We start from the raw sequence: 22,052 nt of genomic DNA, 5'->3' as shown, positions 1-22,052 counted from the left end.
TCTACCAAGACAAGACAGGGTATGTAGTCACACACTTACATTCTAGTGTAGATAGTTTAACTCTGATCCTGATGAAGTGTCCTGGTCATTATTGACTACCAAGACACGAAACATGTTGATCATTAGAGAGTGGAACCCCTCCCATTAGACACCTGACGACTAGGTTTGGGTTGTCTCCACGTCATTTTTAATTAAGCAGTTTACCTTGATAATAAATATTTGGTTAGGACTAACTGACCTATTCTAATTCTCACAACCTTCTACTACACATACTTGGCCTCTCACCGCCACTGCACCCACCGGCAGGAACAAAAGATCCCCGATTAAGAGCCCCGGTTTCGGGTGCCCGTCAGGTATTGCAGCGCCAACCTGACGAGGGGCAGGCTCAAATGATGAAGCATGACACCTAGCTTGCTGGGTGTGTGCGAGCCCTATTCCAACAAGGAGAACTCCCTCTCCTCAATACACACCTTGGCGATCCCCTGTGGATCACATCACCGGTTTCGTTCAGTACCCCATTACCCTACTCTATCAGAGGAACTTCGTACTCTTATTTTGCTTAAAATGTCACTTGGGCTTGTACGCTGGACCTCTTTAAACTAGCCCTTAGTCCCTCCCTTTGTTCAATAGGTTTATATGTGTCATTGATTAAAGGTAGATTTAGGTAACCTATATCTCAGTAAGGTGTGCATGCACCACCTTACCCAGGCTGCAGTAGCATACCTGTGGTGCCATTTTGGAAGGCTTCCCAGGGGTGGCTTAATACATGCCTCAGCCCCTGGTCGGCCTCTGGGGTACCTATGCCCTTAGTACCTGAGGTACCATATACTAGGGATTCACAAGGGTAACCCAGTAAACAATCTGGAGTGTACCTAAAGTACATGCAATCAATTTAGAGAGGAAGCAGCTAGTCTGGGGTCCTGGATAGCAGGGCCCCAGCCAGACTAAAGTCGAAAAACAGTGAAGCACCAGCAACACGTGGGGGTAACCATAGTAAACAGATCCTACTCTCCTACACAACCCCCCCAATCGCAGGGGCATTAAACTAACCTTGACCAGTTGAGTCTTCATGTTCTAAGTGGAAATATCTGGAGAGTCCATCTGCATTGGCATGGTTACTCCCAGGTCTATGATCCACTGTATAGTCCATCCCCTGTAGAGAAATGGACCACCTCACAAGTTTGGGGTTTTCAGCCTTTAACTGTTTTAGCCAAAAGATGGGCTTATGGGCAGTCTGAACAGTGAAGTGACTGCCAAACAAGTAAGGCCTCAGCTTCTTCAGAGCCCAAACCACAGCAAAGGCCTCCCTCTCAATAGCTGACCAACGTTTCTCTCTAGGGGTCAGCCTTCTGCTAATAAAAGCTTCTGGCTAGTCCTGACCTTCATCATTCAATTGTGACAGCACAGCCCCTACCCCCAACTCTGAAGCATCTGTTTGGACAATGAATTCTTTGGAGTAGTTAGGACTTTGTAGACTTAGTGCAGTGTACATGGCCTGCTTCAGGTCATCAAAGGCCTTTTGACGGCTTACTGTCCACTGAACCTTCTTAGGCATTCTCTTAGATGTTAAGTCATTCAGGGGTGTCACAATGGAACCATACCCCTTGACAAATCTCCTGTAGTAGCCAGTCAGGCCCAAGAAAGCTCTGACCTGAGTCTGGGTAGTTGGAGCAACCCATTCCATGATGGTCTGGATTTTGCTCTAATGGTTGAACCTGGCCTCCACCTACAAGGTGGCCCAGGTACACAACCTGACTCTGCCCTATCTGACACTTAGTAACCTTGATAGTTATCCTGCCTTTTTCAGGGCCTCCAAACATTTCTCAGGTGGACCAGGTGATCCCCCTAGGTGGGGCTAAAGACAGCAATATCATCTAGTTATGCTGCACTAAAGTCATCCTGGCCTGCTAGGACTTTGTTCACCAACCTTTGACAAGTGGCAGGTGCATTCTTCAAACCAAAGGGCATTACCACAAATTGATAGTGCCCACTAGGGGTAGAAAATGCTGTATTTGGCTTTGCGTCATCAGCTAATCTGATCTGCCAGTAGCCAGCAGTAAGATCAAATGTGGTCAGAAATTTGGCCGAGGCCAACATATCAATAAGCTCATCTGCTCTTGAGATTGGATTGGCATCAGTCCTAGTGATTGCATTGAGACCCCCATAGTCAAAACAAAACCTCATCTCTCTCTTACCACCCTGGGTGTGAGGTTTAGGTACCAAGACTACTGGACTAGCCCAAGGGATATCTGAGGGTTCAATAACTCCCAAATCCAACATATTCTGGACTTCAGTCCTGATACAGTCCTTAACATGATCCGGTTGCCTGTAAATCTTATTTTTAACAGGCAGACTGTCTCAGTGTCCTCTTCATGAGTGCACCAGGTAGTCTGACTTGGAGTCAGAGAAAACGTATGCCTGAACTGATTGAGAACCTGTCTGCAATCAGTTTGATGCTAGTCAGTGAGGCTGCCTGCCAAATCTACACCATATACTGACCCGTTATCAGGGTTCTGCGAGAGCAGGTCAGGGAGTGGATCACTCTTCTTACTGTCCCTCGTCAATAGCCGTGAGCAAGCCCATGTCTGCCCTGTCAACATATGGTTTCAGTCTGTTGACATAAAGCACCCTATGGGGGCTCCTGGGAGTTCCAAGATCTACCAAATAGGTAACCTCTCCCTTCTCTTCAACAATAGTGTGGGGTCCACTCCACTTGTCTTGGAGACCTGTAAGGGCCATACGATCCAACACCCACACTTTCTGTCCTGGCTGGCAAACAGTCAGTGCAGCCTTTTGGTAATGCCAGGCTTTCTGTAATTCCTGGCTAGCCTCAAGGTTTCTAGTTGCCTTTTTCATATATTCAGCCATCTTGGAGCGGAGACCAAGTACATAATCCACTATGTCCTGTTTGGGGGTTTGAGAGGTAACTCCCATCCCTCCTTCACCAGACACAAGGGGCCTCTTACAGGATGCCCAAACAGAAGTTCTAAAGGGCTGTAGCCAAACCCCTTCTGAGGAACCTCCCTGTATGCAAATAAAAAGCAGGGTAGTAGGATGTCCCATCTCCGCCTGAGCTTTTTTGGGAGACCCTTGATCATACCCTTTAAGGTTTTATTTTATCTTTCAACTAAACCATTGCATTGTGGGCGATAGGGTGTGGTGGATTTGTAGTTCACTCCACACTCCTTCCACATTGCAGTCAAGTAGCTTGACATAAAGTTTGCATCTCTGTCAGATACCACCTCCCTAGGGAAACCCACTCTTGAGAACACTCCCAAGAGGGCTCTTGCCACCACAGGTGCTGTAGTATTCCTAAGGGATATAACGTACCTAGTGGCATGGTCCACCACCACCACTAGGATAAACCTGTGCCCAGATGCTGTCTGAGGATCAATTGGTCCAACAATGTCAATCCCACTCTCTCAAAGGGAACCCCCACCACAGGGAATGGTATCAGGGGGGCCTTAGTTGTACCACCTGCTTTGCCAATGGGTTGACAGGTGACACAGGAACGTCAAAACTCCTTTGTGTCTTCAGACATGTTAGGCCAATGAAAGTGAGGGACAATTCTGTCCCAAGTCTTGTTTTTGGCCCAGGTGTCTTGCTAGGGGAATATCATGGGCTAGTGTCAATAGGAAGCCCCTGAATCTCAAAGGTATAGCCAACCTCCTGGCTGCACCAGGCTTGGGGTCTCTACTCTCTGAGTACAGGAGTCCATCATCCCAATACATCTTATGGGTACCACTAGCATTCCCAGCAGCCTCAGCAGCAGCCTGCTGTCTGAGGGATTCAAGAGAAGGGCAGCTCAGCTGGTCCTGATTCATATCTGCCCTGGAAGGGCCCCCTGTCCCCAAGAACTCAACCTGATCAGGCTTAAGCTCCTCTGGGACAGTTCCTTCTTCAGGAGCACAATCATCTCCCTCAAGAGACTGATCATCACTCTGAGTCAGGGGGGGGGGGGGGAGGCACTGCCTTAACCCTACTGCTCCTCTTCTTGGAAGGTACCTGGTCCATTATTCCAGAATCCAGGGCCTGTTCAGTGTTAGACTTTTTGACCTGTGACCTACGCACAGCAAACTCGTGCGGAGATCCCTAACATTTCTGCATGGGTCCTAAACTCCACTGCCGACCAGGCTAAAGTCTCTAAATTATTTCCAAACAAGCATTCATCAGGGAGGTTTGCACTTACCACAACGTTTTTGAGGCCAGTTATCCCTCCCCAGGAGAAATTAACAGTTGCCAGGGCATGGTCGGTCCCGACATTGCTAGCATTGGTCACTTGGTAGAGTTCACCAAGTATGATCTGTCCAGGGACCACAAGGTCTTGTGTCACCATTGTGACACTTGCTCATGTGTCCCTGTAGGCCATGGCCTCTTTTCTATTTATCAGAGGCTGCTGTCTGTATTTGCCCAAGTTACTGGGACTCACACAGGAGGACATATCCATGCCTCCATCACAGATCAGAACAGCCTGAGTTAGCACTATGACTAGGCCAGAGCCCATCTCAGTACCCAGGGTTAACCCTACTACACCCTTCCGCTGAGTACCACCACTTGGAGCTGAACTAGGGGGCTCAGTTGCCTTAGGGGCAATGGTGGCTGGAGTTGCATCTTTCTTAGTGCAATCAATACTCTAATGGCTATTATGTTTACAGACTTTACACCATGGTTTCTTTTGGCCTTTCTTTTTAGAAGATTGGGAATCCCCACCAGTAGAAGATTTTTGGGTGCCTTGTGAAGACTTCTGGTCTTTACCCTTCTCCTCACCCTTATTAGGATCTTGCTTCTTCTGGTCACCACCTTGGTTCTGTACCTACTGCTTCCCCCCTGGTTCTGACCCATTTGTCTGCCTTCTTTCCCAATTCATGGGGAGAGGTCAGATCAGAGTCTACCAGACCAGGTACTGATGCAACTGCCGATTCTGACAGTTAATAAAGATCTGCTCCCTCATAATCAAGTTGTACAGTCCTGTATAATCACACACTTTGCTGCCCAGTAACTGGCCCTCCAGAGCCTTAGTAGCACAATCAACAAAGTCAACCAAGTCCTGAGGCTGTGTCTTTTGGATATCTCTGAACTGTATGTTCGAGGCATATGAGCTGCAGATACTACACCTAGCATTAGATAGCCACCTGGTGTTGGGCTCGGATGATTGCATATTGTTGTCGTCTTGGAAGTAGTCTTTGTAGTCACGAGATAGGTGACTCCTCCCTTGGACGATAGTGCGCATGGCCATCGGCTCCATCCTCAGATTGTTTTTTTCTGCCACTGGGTTCGGTGAAAGTTTTCCGCTCCGGCTAGAAATAGACTTTTCAAGCACTTCGAAGCGCAAAAAACGTACTAAAAACTTATCAAACTACTTTCGATATAGACTAACATCGTTTTGACTCCATCAGCTCGATTCCGGTCGTCGACGAGGGCAGTTAGGCCTATCCACGCCGTGAGGCCTACACCTCATGGAAAGGACGCCATTCAAGAGATGCCCCGGGTGTGGAGCAAAGTTTCCACACAGTGACCACCATGAGGTCTGCAACCTGTGCTTATCGCCAGAACACGACGAATCCAGCTGTACAGCCTGCGCGTCCTTACGTTCCAAGAAAACCATCCGAGATCGGAGGGCCTGTCAACACGACATGCAGAGATCAGCTCCGGAACCGGTGGATATCTTCGACGAGGAGGTTCCTCTCGTTCCCGAAGAAGATTCCGATGATCTCCAAATTGTATCAGAGGCAGACGACTCAGACGACTCCATACCATCGGGTCAGCGCGTGAGTACTGCTGCCCCTGCACCACACATAGCACCCAGATCAAAGGCAAAGATAAACACTCCGCCTCCGGGGCCCATTCGCGACCGAAAGACCCCTTCGACAGCCCTGCCATCGAGCACGGTTCCGAAGAAAGTCATTAAGCCTTCCGGTAGCTCGGTACTGAGCAAGCAGCACGTGCCGATCCCACAAATACCCTCGACACCGAAAGATGTCTCGGCTCCGAAACCGTCGACTTCTAAAGACAAAGGTATGAAGCCAGCGTCCGATGCCTCGAAGCCGGCGAGACCAGCTTCCACTCTGAAACCATCGTCTTCGGCGCCAAAACCGACAAGGCCTGATTCCGACGCGTCCAAGCCCTCGAAACAGCCTACGACACCGAAAACCACACCTTCGGTGTCGAAAACTACAACAAAGGACATTGTAACACCTCCTAAGGCTAAAGACAGACCGCAACCTTGTCCGGAACTGAAAAAAACGGCGCCGACAGAGGTTCCACAAGGAGAAGACCTTTTTCAAGCAGATCCTCTGCAAAAGAAGATCTACATTGACCCAAAGACAGGTCATGTATCCACTACACCACACAAGAAGAGGAAGGCAGATGCAACATTCACACCTGTAGTTCCTGGCAAGAAGAAGGACTCTGCCACATCTCCTATGCACCCTTCTTCTCCTATACTTCCTTCTCCTTCATCCCCTGTTCCTCTTAACAATTCACCACAGAGATGTCCTCCACATCCTCCTCCTTTATCTTCACACTCACCTCAAAATGATGAGGAGTATATTTTAGGGAGAGGGATAGACACAGATGAGCCTTCCCCATACCCTATAGATACAGACTGGGAGTACCCAAACCCACAGGATGTGCCAGGTATTCCTGACCCACAATCATACCCATCAAAACCTTCTCGACCAGAAGATAACATTGGTTTTGGTCACCTGTTGAACAGAGCTGCCATTTACCATGGGGTCACGATGCACTCTGATGAGGCGGAGGGAGATTTTCTGTTAGACACATTCGAACAATCGCAAAGGTCTGTTCAAATTCTTCCCATGATTAAAGGGGTCATCAAACATGCTCCCGAGATATCTAAAGACCCTGTACGTACTAGGATCCTAAACCCTAGAAGTGAGAAAAAATATAGGCCTGCACCTGCAGATCCAGCCTACATTCAAGGACAACTACAATTAGATTCACTAGTTGTGTCAAATGCTAGGAAAAGGGCAAACTCACAAACTTCAGGTGAGGCACCCCCACCTGATAAAGAAACCAAGGTAATAGATGCTTCAGGCAAAAGAATAGCTGCGCAAGCTACCAACATATGGCGCATGGCTAACACACAAGCCCTCCTTTCACGATATGATAGGGCTCATTATGATCAGTTAGAGAAACTACTAGAACATCTACCTGACCAATATAAAACACAGGCACACGACCTTATACAAGAAGGCAAGCTAATTTCAAATGCCTCAATCAAGTGCGCACTAGATGTAGCAGACACTGCATCTAGAGCTGTAAATACTAGTGTCGTGCTTAGGAGACATGCGTGGCTACGCATTTCAGGATTTAAACAGGAAGTGCAAACTACCATTTTAAATCAACCATTTAATCAAAACCAATTGTTTGGACCAGAATTAGACACAGCACTTGAAAAGATGAAAAAGGATACAGACCCTGCCAAATCCATGGGGGCTTTACAGTCCACACAGGCTAAAAGTTCTTTTCGTCGCTCCTTCTACAGAGGAGGCTCCAAACAAACTGGTGCAGACAATACAACATCCTTCAAATCTAACACACAAACATCCTCTAACAAGGGATATTTTAGAGGAGGATATAGGGGGAATAACAACAAAGGAAGAGGTCGGGGTAACCACAATAATCAAACCTCTTCCACCACAAAACAGTGGCTCCCCCAACAGCATTTCACTCCTGTGGGGGGCAGATTAACGCAATTCCTGCATGTCTGGAACTCCATCACAACAGACCAGTGGGTAAGACAAATTATCCAGTATGGCTACTGCTTCGAACTTACAGCAACCCCTCCACACATACCACCCAGGCAGCGTCCAATGTCTACAGAACACCTTACTCTGCTCAAACAAGAAGTTCTGTCACTTCTACAAAAGGACGCAAAACAAATAGTTCCTTTACAAGAACAAGGAACAGGAGTTTACTCGCTGTATTTTCTAATTCCTAAAAAGGACGGATACTAAGACCAAGACCAATTCTTGACCTCAGGCCCCTCAATCATTACATACAATCAGATCATTTTCATATGATCACTTTACCACAAGTGCTCCCACTGCTGCAACAAGGCGATTTCCTTACAACACTAGACCTAAAGGACACCTACTTCCACATTCCTATACATCCTGCTCACAGAAAGTATCTAAGGTTTGTACTGGAAGGACAACATTACCAGTTCAAAGTCCTTCCATTCGGAGTGACAACGGCACCACGGGTATTCACAAAGTGCCTAGCAGTAGTAGCAGCACATCTCAGGAGACAACAAATACATGTCTTTCCTTATCTAGACGATTGGCTCCTGTTGGACCTAGATTACCCAAGCCTACATATGGTAGCTTGGCACAGTAGTGGTCTACAGCTAACTCAAGGCGTTGGCTAAGTACTTACAAGTCTCACTCACAGCAACTCAGTGATGAACCACTAAAATGAAGACACAACACCATTATTTGGAAAAATACCGTTACCTTTTATAAAAATAATGTGTCTCTTTGGATTCAAATCATACAGGATACAACATCAATTTCTTTTAGGAGTAAACATTACACTTTTGCGTTGAGAAATTACTTTTCACTCTTCCTGCTGTGGAAAAAGGGCAATAAACCACATTCTTTTGTCAAAGATTCAGTCATGAATAAAGGTAACTCTTTGGATACTTAGGTGAATCTCCTTAGTTTCACACTATGCAGGGTTACTTTACATTAATGCACAATGACACCAATACTTCACCAATAAAACCTGCCAATTCACTGGTTATTCAATCACATTCAGGGCTATGCTCTCTATCCCCTTATCTACTACCTCACAGTATGGATTTCGAGGGAATTAAAATGGTCAAGGCACCTTGTTTGTTGTTGGAACTGTTAAGGTACTTTTCACTGTTACTCCCTAGTGCCCAGCACTTTCTTTCCACAACCCCCCCTCTCCTTACTGTCTTGGTGGCAGATACGCCACAGTCCACAGGCCTTCAGATGGCACCTGCCTCTTGGGCTTCCCCAACCAGCTGCTTTCCTGTTGCTGGCGTGGGGGAAACCTTGCCGACTTCCTCAGCCCAAGCGCGCTTCCACCCGTCAGCGTTAGGCTAGGGGGCCTCGGTTTAGGCTCAGCGCGATGGTTCACTGCTTCAGTGTGTCGCTAGGGGTTGGCTGGGCAGTCTTCTGCTCAAGAGCTGGCTCTTCCAGATAGCGCTCGAGAGTGGGGGATTACCGCCGCTAACGCGGCGCTCAGGGAAATCTTCCGGCGCCACCTCAGGCAACCCGATGGTCGCGCTGAACTCCTGGGCATACGCGTCGCTCCTCGACGGCTCCGCCTCTCGAGTCGCGCTGTTCCTCGGCGCCTGCGCGTTCCTCGCCGGACCTCGCCTCACAGGGGAACGCTGCACTCCTGGGCCTGCCCGACCCTAGGCCCCTCCTGCTTTAAGTAGCGGACGTGCTACGGACATGCGCGGAAGCGTTTCCTGGCTTCCACTGACGCGTCCGGTGCCCCCGGGGTCCCGCAGTCAGTTAACACAGCGCCGCTCTCCACACGCTGTCACTTCCCTCACCTGGCTCCAGGGAAGGTATCCTCCTGATCGGGCACTCGCTCTTCCGGTCGCTACAGGCTCCACAGTCCCCCAACCTCACCAAGGCGCTTCAAGGGGTCCACAACTGATTTGACACCCTGGTAGGTGCAGCGCTGGGCAGGGGATGTGGGAATGATTTTCAGAAGGAAGGTCCTGTCAGCTTTTACTGGAGAGCCGATTAAGAAGGGTCTTCCTTTTCAAGTAGCTCGTTTTCTTTATCAGCAGTTGTTATCTTGAGAGAGAGGGATCGGTCAAAGGTTGAAGGGGGAACAATCCTCTGAAGAAACTGTCAGCCTCAGAGACAAACTAGCTGCTCTCAGTGTGTCCACCTCCTCTCACCACTGCCTCACTCCTCTACTCTGGGGTCAGCACAAAATGGCTGCTGGTCACTGGCCTTATATAGGGTGGCCTGAGACCTGCAGAAGTCTCTAGTCAATTCCAGAAAGTTCCCTAATGTTATCCTATGGACCTGTCCTCCAGTTGTGTCCGTTATGGCAGTTGGTGGACACCATTTTAGGTCTCTGGAGATCCCTAGATTTTCAAGGGGGTGACTAGGCCTCACAGGTTATGAGGGAAAAATGGCGTCATCGCCAAGGAACACCTAGCCCCCTGACAGCATTGAAAAAATCCTGATGGACATATGTAAAAATAAAAAATAGAAACTCTGGGAGGCTAAGGGGGACAAAAATAAATTATAATGGTTAGAGTCTCCCCAGAAGCAGACAGGTCTAACAGCTCCTAAAAGCCAAGTCATTCAATCAGTGTGTCAAACACACACATCAGACAATTCAAACATTGCACGACTTAGGGTTCACAATCAACTACACCAAGTCGCACCTGCACCCCTCTCATATACATCAGTATCTAGGGGCTACAATAAACACGTCTACAGCTCTAGCGTATCCCAGTCCAGCAAGGATACAGAGCATTCAAGCCTTAGTCACAGCCTTTCAACACCAACAATCTCTGCAAGCCAGAGTGTTCATGAGACTAATAGGCATGATGGCATCTTGCATCTTCATAGTACCATATGCAAGACTGCAAATGCGTCTGTTACAGGAATGTCTAGCACAACAGTGGAACCAGGCTCAAGGTCAACTAACAGACCTGGTGTTGGTAGACAGCCGCACACATCGCTCTCTGCAGTGGTGGAACACCAAAAACTTGACAAAAGGGCGGCCGTTTCTCGACGCATCTCTCACAGAATGGGGAGCCCATCTCCTACATCTTACAACTCAAGGACAATGGAACAGTCAACAACAATTGTTCCATATCAACCATCTAGAGCTGCTAGCAATATTCTAAGCACTCAAAACATTCCAAGTACAAGTACACAACAAAGCTGTCTTAATCCGGACGGACAACATGACAGCCATGTATTATATACAAAAACAGGGGGGGGGGGGGGGGACGGACACTCTCTAGAACTGTCCCAGCTCGCACAGAACATTTGGAGATGGGCCATTCCACAAAACATATATCTGTTGGCAGAGCACCTTCCAGGAGTTCACAATCAGATAGCAGATCTGTTGAGTCTGCAGACACAACAAATTCACGAATGGGAACTACATCCGCAAGTTCTTCAACCATTCTTCCACAAGTGGGGTCATGCAGACATAGATCTGTTCGTCACACACGAAAACGCAAAATGCCCAACCTTCGCCGCCAGGTTTCCACACCCGCTGTCTAAGGGCAATGCGATATGGATGAACTGGTCAGGCAGATTTGCGTATGCTTTTCCGCCAATACCACTAATACCATTAGTAGTACGCAAGCTCAGACATCAGTCTCTCAAATTAATCCTGGTAGCTCCCACATGGGCACGCCAACTTTGGTTCACCACGCTGTTAGAACTCTCTCTAGTTCCACACCAAAAGTTACGACTTGCTCCATCCCTGCTAACGCAGAACCATGGAGACATCTGACATCCTGACCCAAATCTACTGAATTTGGCGATCTGGCTCCTGAGGTCTTAGAGTTCGGTTATCTTAACTTACCACCAGACTGTATGAACATCATTAAGGAGGCCAGGAGACCTACTACCAGAGCTTGTTATGCTGCTAAATAATAGAGATTTGCCACTTATTGCAACAATAACCAAATTGATCCCCTGGATGCTTCTATCCAGAATATCATTTGCTACCTTTTACATTTACAAAGTTGTAACTTGGCATATTCATCCATACGCCTGCACCTTGCAGCAATTGCAGCATATTTACAAAATAGACAACATCTGTCTCTTTTCCGAGTACCTGCAATTTAAGCATTTATGGAAGGATTGAAAAGAATCATCCCACCCAGGCTGCCACCTTCTCCAGTGTGGAACCTAAATGTTGTTCTTACAAGACTCATTGGGACCCCCTTTTGAGCCTTTACATAAATGTGAACTGCAATTCCTCAGGTGGAAAACAGCTTTCTTTATTGCTATTACCTCTCTCAGAAGAGTAAGTGAGATACAAGCTTTCACAATACAAGAACCATTTTTACAACTACATCGTAACAACGTGGTTTTAAGAACTAATCCAAAATTCCTTCCAAAAGTCATTACTTTTTTTCATTTAAACCAATCTGTAGAGTTACCTGTGTTTTTCCAAAACCCTGACTCTGTAGCAGAAAGAGCTCTACACACGCTAGACGTTAAAAGAGCTCTTCTCTATTTTATTGATAGGACCAAATCTTTTCGTAAAACAAAGCAATTTTTTGTATCTTTCTCTCCCCCACATAAAGGCAACCCCATCTCTAAAGCTGGAATTGCAAGGTGGATTGTAAAATGTATACAAATATGCTATCAAAAAGCAAAACGTACATGAACAGTTCCTCCTAGAGCGCACTCCACACGCAAACTAGGAGCATCTATGGCTTTCTTAGGGAACATCCCCATAGAAGACATCTGCAAAGCAGTAACATGGTCTACAACACACACCTTCACTAAAGACTACTGTGTTGATGTGCAAGCCAAGCAGCAAGCTACAGTAGGCCAAGCTGTTCTAAAAACTCTTTCAAACTACTGCAACGGATACAGGTGACCACCACAAGGGGAGACACTGCTGCACAAGCGATGCTAAGTGTAGTATCTGCAGCTCATATGCCTCGAACGGAAAATGCTACTTACCAGTATGCATCTGTTCTTGGCATGTAGAGCTGCAGATTGCTACACGCCCTCCCGCCTCCCCGGGACCTGTATCTCTTCCAGTTTTATCTTACTTAGATGCACACGCATAGACACCCTTCTCTTTACTTCTACTAACTCCATCATTTCCCATCATGGCGAAAAACAATGGAGCCGATGCGCACTATCGTCCAAGGGAGGAGTCACCTATCTCGTGACTACAAAGACTTCTTCCAAGACGACAACAACATGCAATCATCCGAGCCCAACACCAGGCGGCGATCTAATGCGAAGTGTAGCAATCTGCACCTCTACATGCCAAGAACAGATGCATAAGTAATTCCCCACCCTTCCTCAAGCGCCTTGAGACCCTCCGGGTATGTAGTGCGCTATATAAATTCCTGACTTGACTTGACATACTGGTAAGTAGCATTTTCCTTTATACTGCTCAGCGGTTAGGCCGAACCCATCTATCAGAGCACTCTTCAGGACTTTGTAATCATCAGCATCCTCTTCTCTGACAGTGAGGAGCTTGTCTCTCCCTTGTCTGCAAAGAGAGCCACAAGATTGCTGACCACTGCTCCTGGGGGACCTTCTGTACTTTGCAGGCCCTCTCCAGTGCAGTTATCATTTGTGGATGTCATCCCCACTCTTGTAGGGAGGGACAATCTTGCTCAAGTGTTTATGGTTAAGACCTAATCCTACCACTGCTGCCACCATGGGACTCTAGTCCCATCTTTTGTCTTACCCTTTTATTGTAGATGGCTCTATGTGTGGGTGGCTCTGTGTGTGTGTGTGTGTGTGTGTGTGTAGGTGGCTCTGTGTGTGTAGGTGGCTCTGTGTGTGTGGGTGGCTCTATGTGAATGACTCTGTGGGTGGCTCTGTATGTGTGTGTGTGGGTGGCGTTGTGTGTGTGGCTCTGTGTAGGTGCAAATGCAATAGGTCTCGCATTTGCGAGCGATTAAGCTATTGGCATTGTAAATGAAAATGCCATTTATTTATGTTTTAAAACAAAAACATAAATAAAAAGTCATGAGCAATGCCAATAGCTCTAACTTTAACAATGCCGAGACCATTGCATTGTAAATGCTTGTTATGAACATTTTATTGTGAAAGCAAAGAATCCTCAATCTTGCTTTCAAGTTTCTGCAAATATTTGCATCAACTCAGAGAGCATTCTGGGAGCATTATACATAGTCTCATATTGCTAAACTTTGAAAACGTGTGTACACCTTTTTATACTGGAACCACTGTCAGTAGTGCATTCAGAAGTTACAACATTTATTTGGAGCGCTCACACTAATAATAAAGGCTTTCAATTAATGAACCATAAATACTAGTTTGAACATGCGTTTACAATACAGAGAACATACTTGCAGTTTAAAAAGGACAACGTTGTTTTACGTACGAACCTTCCTTTCATACTGAAGGTTCCAACAGATTTTCACCTTAATGAACTTAGTCTTCGACATACTTTAGAAATCCTTCAAATGATGCAGAGAGAGCACTTCATTCCTTGGATGCTAAATGATGCCTTAAATATTATATTGAAAGAACGAAGACTTTCAGAAAATCCAATCGGCTTCTGGTCTCCTTCTCACCACTAAGAAAGGGCCAAGCTATGTCACAAGGTAGTGTAGCAAGATGGGCATCAGCAGCTATACCTTTCCATCACAAAAAGGAAGACTGCTTGCAGCTAAAGTACGTCCTCATTCAATAAGAACTGTAGCGACCACTACAGCTCTTTTTGCTGGATTACTATTACCTGACATATGCAGGGCAGCGACATGGAGATACAGACATATATTTAACAGACACTGTTGCCTAGATGCAATACCAACCAAGATACAGCAGTGGGCCAAGCAGTAGCTCTTCAAAGCTTATTTCAAGAAGTTGAGCTATTGTTTTAAGTTGTAGTATTTTTCTTGCTCATTGACTACAACCTTTATATTATATTACCCGCCTCTGCAATTGTTTTTTATGCATACTAGATCTAGTAGCTATTCGGATTAAAAGATGTGAATCTATGAAATATTCAATACTGGAGAAAAAACAAGTTACTTACCTATGCACTGTAGTTCTCCAATATTGATATCTTTCATAGTCACATGCGATCTTCCCACCTCCCCTTCAGACGCTTACCATATTGATTGACTGAGATACTATTATTCTGTAATGAGTACACTTTGGTTCTGAAATCTGAGGTGTGGTGGCTCTGGAGGAGAGGACTTAGGCAGGGCTGCTCTCTGATTGGCTGAAGTTTGGTACTACCTAAAACGATGTGGATTGGTATAAAATCTCATGGGGTTTGGCTTTGCTGTTTAATGTCTTTAATTTACGTTGCCAACTTTAATTACTATGGAACTCCCACCTCCACGACTGGGACGATACAAGCATGTTAATGTATGAAAGATATCCATACTGTAGAACTACAGGTAAGTAACTTGTTTTTTTCCTAAGCAGTTACAGGCCTTCTGAGTAGGTCTCCTTGGACTCAAGATTAATAATCTGTTCTAGACATTCTGTATTTCCTCAGTGTTGGTCCTTTGTAGTTCCTTAATGTTGGTCCCACCTAAATGGAAAAAAGCCCTGGTTGTTCCTTTGCTGAAAAAAACCCTACAGCGGATTCGAAATTTCTGTACAACTTTAGACCAATTTTTGTTGCTTTTTTTGTCTAAAATTATGGAAAAGAAGACCAGCGTCAAATCTATTTTCTTAAAAATAACCCAGTCCTTGACCAGGCTAAGCTGACTTCGTATCTCTTCATGGGACGGAATCGGCTCATCTTGCTGTAACTGTATTTGATTATCTGCACCCGATTCCTGACCATGAATGCAGTTCACCTTGATATTAATGGGCTACATTTGATACTGTTTTTCAACCAGTGCTCTGTGGCTGACTCTAGTAATTCCAAGGTTCTTTCCTGGTATAGGTTACTTAATTTCTAGCGGAGCGGCCCCACATTTTCTACCTTCCTCCATTCCAATCATTCTCTAATAGCGTAATTTATATGGTTATGTAGGTTCTCATTGATTGTTTTAGAGAGGACGCACAAATCAGTCTTTTTCAGTGATTACCTGGGTTCTGCCCAAGAGAAATTTCTGTCACTGACATTATAACTTGCCACCATGATGAAGGCAAACTCCGTAGTGACCAGAAAGAGGTTATTTTGTCTAGGGGGGCAAGTACTTTAAGCGCTTCTCTTTGGTGGTTCATAAATTACCATGTGCAAGTATGTTAAGTCTATTTACATAAATAAAGAAAAATATCACCTTAAATAAATCACTGTAATGAAGGTGAAAGATGAAGCAAGTTCGCTTGATAATCTTTAGATTTATTAGCTCAGATTTTATATGTTGTACGCTTCTGTCATAGATATCTAGCTCATAGACCACTACCATAATCCACTGTTGTATTTCACATGACTAGGAATGCATTTTACAGCATTATGCACACCAGTAAAAGTCGTGGATTTCTTTCAAGAAATATGTTTAGCCACCTGCCTCACATTTGACTTGTATTTTGCCATGTGGATGCATCTAAATTTCATGCGACATCTCTGCATTCATTCACAGATTGGAACAGAGCTATTTGCAAGGAGAAGATTTTCAATGATTTATACAATGAATTATATAAAATACTTTGAAGCGGTTGAAGAAAAATTAGACCAAATGAAAAAGTGATGTTTAGTGTTACTAAAGCCCATAGAGTGTCGCATGCATTACACAAATTGGTGTACTGGTAAATATTTACTCACAAATGCAACATACTGAGTCTATATAGTACATAGCATATACATTGGTAGATATGGAACTTAATCTACCCCAGAGGGTGTTCAAACACTTTACAAAAAAATCATTACTGGTAATGAATTAAAAATGCAGATGACGTTTCGTTATTGGCATATACCAGTGACTGTGTTAATGCTGTACATTTTAAAATCAGTTTTTTTGTTTCCTGTTACCTCTGTTTTTCTTGTTGGAACTAGAAATCCGGACCAAATGTGACAAAAGTAGTCGCTGTTGTGACAACCAAAAAGGCACTTGCAGATGCAGAGAGGAAAAAAGGAGAACTCATGGAGAATGACCAGGATGCAATGGAGGTAACTCAAGAATGTTCATCCGCTGATTTACAAACATAAATGTTTTCATGTTGCACATCACATCATTTTCACTGAGTATTGTCACCGTTAGGTAAGGTTCGCAGCAGTGCAGAGCAGACATCGTTCTCCAAGTTCAATACAATGTTTGATTAAAGGAGGTTGTAAGGAAATCCAACTGATTGGAAAGTAGATGGCACCAATTCATGTCACAAAAGCATTCAGTGCACCTTGATCTTTGGAACCAAAGAAACAGTTGCATTTTGCTTAAAATCGGGAAGGACGCTGGCCTAGCTATTAGCCATTACCTTTTTGATCTACATTTCTCATCACAAAATAACATTTATAATTCTGTTTTTTTGTTGAATCTGTTTATTAGTTTTTCATTGTACAATACAATTGGATTACAGGTAATAAGCAGGACTGTATACTATATCTGGCAGAACATCACATAATCGCACATAATCGACAACGAGTACCAAAAGGAATGAAAGTCATAGGTTACAGAAAAGGGGGAGTTTGTCTAAATATCAGTCCCCAATTGTCACATACAATTCAACAATGCTCAGCTGGAAAAGATAGGATGTCTCGGCAGAAACCCACATTATGGGTTAGCAAGTCAGTCATCGGGAATATAGGAACAGGTTCATTTTTAGGGAATAAATGCTCAACAATGAAAGAAACAAAAACAACAAACCAATAGACCACACGCTTGTGTACCCAGCTCGTATCCCATCTCTGATACAAAAATATAAAATCGCACATGACTCAACCCTTTTTTGTACACAAGTAAGAACCCGAGGGAACGTGCCTTGAAGGGGGATCTGACAACCTTCAGTATCCGATGGTGTACAGTCAATATTGAGTATACCATTCTTATTTCTTATGCCGCATTTTCTAAGCACATTGCGGTCCATTCCAATAGTATAGTTTCTTAGCTTCACAGATCATAGGAACTTCAGCCACGGGTCAGTGTCGTTTAAGGATTTTGGAGCTTTGCATTAGAATTTGTTCTATGTTACCTTGAACTGCTCAGGTCAAATACACTTTTGTCTGCCTCTCAAGTTTGTTTGTCCTTTTCCCTAGACCCAAGAAGATTAGAACCTATATTGTATTCACAGATTCAGTTTTCGTAGGCATTTTTGCCTATAATGTAACAGCAATGCAGCCATACAATAGTGCACAGTAATAGATAAAACAATTGCCTTTTACCATTTTGAAATAATGGGCTTTTTCAGACATAAGCTTCAACTGTACTTGTGACTGTAAGAATAGGGCTTGAATCTTGGGGTAAAGCACTCAAATGATTATTCCAAGGGACGCTGACCAGGCACTACTCAGAGGCTGGAAGTAGATAAAAACAGTTGCATATGAAGTCAAATGAGAACTCACACAGCGCCAGTCAGAAAATTGAGGACCTGGACAGTAATGTTTTGTATTGCTGAACAATGTTATTATGCAAAAAGAACAATTGATGGACAGAATGCTGAACAATGTCAAACATGTACCCCAGTACAGAGAGCCCGGCCTAAACCTGTCGTTTTATTGGCCCCCGTGCCACAGCCATATGCAAATCAGTCTTGACCCTACTCCCCATGGGAACAATCCAGCCTGAACTCCCAGGCCAGGGACTGGTTTCAGAGTTTTACCCCTCATCAGCCAGGCTAGCTTGACTCCAGTGGCATGGAGAGCATAGGAACCACGTCGGGTCATAACGTCCCACTCTGGAAATGGAAATGGAATGGAAATGGAAATGGAAATGGATGGAAATGGAAATGGATGTAGATTTATAAATTGCTGCCCGGAGGCGTCCAAGCGCTAAACAATAACCAGGAACCTACAAGGGGAGGCTAACTGAGATTCAGTGGTGCAGGTTAAAAAGGAAGGTTTTTAGCTGTTTGCGAAAAACGGGGAGATTAGAATTGGCTCTGAGATGAAGGGGGAGGTTGTTCCAGGTCCTCCCAGGATGCTTGTGGTCCAGGGACAACCTGGCTTGGCAGTTCGGGCTGGACTGTTCCCATGATGAGCAGGGTCAAGACTGATGTGCATATGGCTGGGTCCAAATTGGGGTGGCGTAGTGATCAAAAGGACAACGGATTAGACCCAGATCTTTGTGACTGGAGGTGAATGTTTCCTTTGTTAAGTATACCGAACATTTGTTCTTTTTGCTTCTGTCGCCCTTAGTGAGAAGGGTATCCCCAGACGTGGGTCCCGTGCTCACTGCACCACTGGATTAAAGCTAGCCTGGCTGATGAGGGGAGATGACCCGAAACTGGTCCCAAGATGCTTGTTTCTGGTCCAGGGAGGAACTGGCTTGGCAGTTCGGGCTGGTCTGTTCCCATGACGAGCATGGTCAAGACTGATTTGCCTATGGTTGGGTCCGAACTGGGGTGGCATGGTGAGCAAATGAATGATGGATTAAACCCAGATCTTTGTGACTGGGGGTGAATGTTTGCATTGTTCAGCATTCCGTCCATCATTTGTTCCTTTTGAACAATGTTTTTAAACAGAACTCGGGTTATAAGGCCATTTAGGTTCTTCTCTAAAGTACTGATTCTTAACTTTCCCCAAACTGATAGTGCCCATAGTGCACTTTAAAAGTTTGCTTCAACGAGTTTCAGAGGGAGACAACCTGTTTTGAAAAGGCATTTTGATCAGTCCTAGTCTTCCTTAAGAGAGGAATTTAAAGGATCAACGCCTGAGAGTACTTATAGCAATGCCATTCTTTGTTTGTGTTCAATATAAATACCACTTGCCTGTTGCTTTCTGGTTAGTGAACATAGTCTAGGTCGCTTCCTCTTCCTAATAGACCGCATTGTATTAAATGCAAAGCATGCTGAATGGGATTGCATCCCTTCAGGTTGTGAAGTTACTGTGCTGCATTCGTTTGAAGCTGGTAAATGAGGTGTAGAAGCATTGTAAGCTACTGTTTTCAGTCCAGACACAAGACTCAAGATGATTGCTGTCTGTGCCTAAAATTGACAATTGAAATACTCTCAAAATCGTTTTAAAATGATATTGTCAAGATTGGATTTGTGAAGGTACTTGTGGAATTTGTGGAAACGGTAGTGTCATTTATGAATCCCCAGTTCCATTGGCTTTGGGCAAGCTCCTAAATCTGTTGGAGTTTCCAGTTGGAGTGAACAATTAGATGAACCAATATGAAAATGTCTATATTTCGGAGATTTTATTTATTTCTCACCATTCAAATGCACACATGCAGCATATATTAAAAGCTTGAGTGAATTTATTTTATCCAGCTTGATGAAGACTGTGGTGAAAATTATCTAAAAGTCAATTATATAGCCACTGAAACTCCAAGTTGGAATGCTGAGACCTACTGTCCTGCTGCTATAAGATTAGATCCACACGAGGGGAGCTACTGCTTTCCCTGTGAAGAACTCCAGTTTAGAACAGCAGTGTGATTAATGGTGTCCAGTGATGTAGATGGATACAAGGCAAGGACTGTGGCATAGTGTTAGTCATTAGCTCTCCTGACATGCAAAAGTCAGATGATTGCCAGTTCAGCTTGTCAAAATCTTTAATTAGCAGCTGTTGCTTTCAGTTATCTCTGGCGGTTTTCAGTCCCCCATACATTCCAGCCGTAAAGCAGCAGCAGAGAGGTTTGTTATTTGATTTTAGCTGCGGAAACACTTTCCATCTGTTGATGTATTCTTCAGAACTGCAGTGAGATAAGCTGGTCTGAGAGACGCTACACTCATCCAGTGGCAAAATAAATACTTATGATTAATTTTATAAACCAGGCAAGTCTTACTGCAAGAGTTACTCTTTAAATATTCTGAGGGAAAGGGGGGGATGTCCCAAAAGGAGCCAGAACAGCACGAACCCACTACTATTGACTAGCTAGAAACTTAAAAACATTATCAAGTCTGCTAATTTTATTTGGTCTTCTAATAACCGAGTGTAGGCTGATGAATGCTTCACATAACAATTTCCTGGTTATATACGGTTAACTCCGTGTTGATATTTATAACTAGCTTGTCAAAAAGTGTATATGGGGCATACTCACACAAGTTCTTTACAAATGAATCTAACTTAATGTAAAGATCTTTTTCTAGTATCTTTATCATTAAGGATTTGTTATGCAGAATGAAGTTCTTCTACCCATTCTACCCGCAATGTTGTCTTTGCATGGCACTTGGCTCACCATTTACATTTTAATGAACCCACACATAGATGTGTCTAAGGCGAGCTGTAAGTTAAAGCTGTAGAGATCCATTTTTTTTTTTAAGTAGACTTGAAGTCGAGCATTCTGGCAATCATCCTTCCCACCATTTCTCAAATAATATAAGTGTTGTTGTGCCATCAACCACTGAATGACATTTTAAGCATACACCTCTAAGGAAATATTTTTATCAAGACATTGTGCGTGCTTGTCGTACATTTGAGAATTACTGTAAACATATTAATTGAACAGGACAATGTTTTATGCAGTGTCTGTCCCCTTTGTATTCAAGTGCAAAAACCTTTTTTTGCTTTTTTTTTGTTTGCAGAGAATCATGAACTCTTGTTTTTTCTCACACGTGGCCAGGTTGAGTTGATGGTTTCTGAGGTTCAACTTTACTTAGTGTAATCTATCTGGTATTGAAGTTTGAAACCCTATTGCGCTTGGTATATGCTTGCGTGTCACAGTAATAATATTTTATGGGTAACTTTTGTGATTTTCATTTTGTATAGTATTCATCAGAAGAGGAAGAAGTTGATCTTCAGACAGCTTTAACAGGCTATCAAACAAAGCAGCGAAAGTTGTTGGACCCAGTTGATCATGGGAAGATAGAGTACGAGCCATATCGGAAAAACTTTTATGTTGAAGTTCCAGAACTAGCTAAAATGACTCAAGAAGGTAAGAAGAGAATTAGTGTGTCCAAAAATACTGATTTTATTGAAATTTAAAAAATAATACAAATGAAACATTCCTCCCTATTCCACATAGAGGACCATAGCTTAGTAAACCAAAAACACTATTTTTGTTCATTCTTGATAGATGTTTCAGTGGCCTTGACAACATCTAATACATACTACTTCGGTGTGAGAAAGTGGCTCTATATATACTGGACCAGAGTAAGGTACAGTGTGTATAGAGTCCACAAACCTTTTGCTTTAGTCGCTGTTGCTGCATTTTATTGAGCCTCAGTTCTAATCCTCCTAACTCCACTGCTCGCGGAAGGCGGACTGGCGGACTGAAAGCCTTGACGAGGGAGAGAGACAAGCAGGGCTGCGAGCTCGTTGCTGGCGCAGGACTACCTGTCCCA

At 44.4% G+C, this 22,052-nt stretch overlaps 1 protein-coding gene across 2 annotated transcripts in view; it reads left to right on the top strand.

Annotated features, from left to right (window-relative positions):
- DDX46 (DEAD-box helicase 46) overlaps positions 1-22,052 on the top strand; it is a 1,223,843-nt gene that overhangs the window by 324,633 nt on the left and 877,158 nt on the right. For both annotated transcript variants that reach the window (XM_078653270.1, XM_078653271.1), the window contains exons 7-8: positions 16,669-16,782; positions 21,478-21,643. In XM_078653270.1, coding sequence (XP_078509396.1) covers positions 16,669-16,782; positions 21,478-21,643 — 280 coding nt within the window. The remainder of the gene's footprint in view (positions 1-16,668; positions 16,783-21,477; positions 21,644-22,052) is intronic.

This window comes from Lissotriton helveticus, chromosome 7 (assembly GCF_964261635.1).
Source record: "Lissotriton helveticus chromosome 7, aLisHel1.1, whole genome shotgun sequence".
NCBI classification, from domain to species: domain Eukaryota; kingdom Metazoa; phylum Chordata; class Amphibia; order Caudata; family Salamandridae; genus Lissotriton; species Lissotriton helveticus.
Note: the sequence above shows the minus strand (reverse complement) of the source record. Positions and strands in the feature narration are given on the sequence as shown.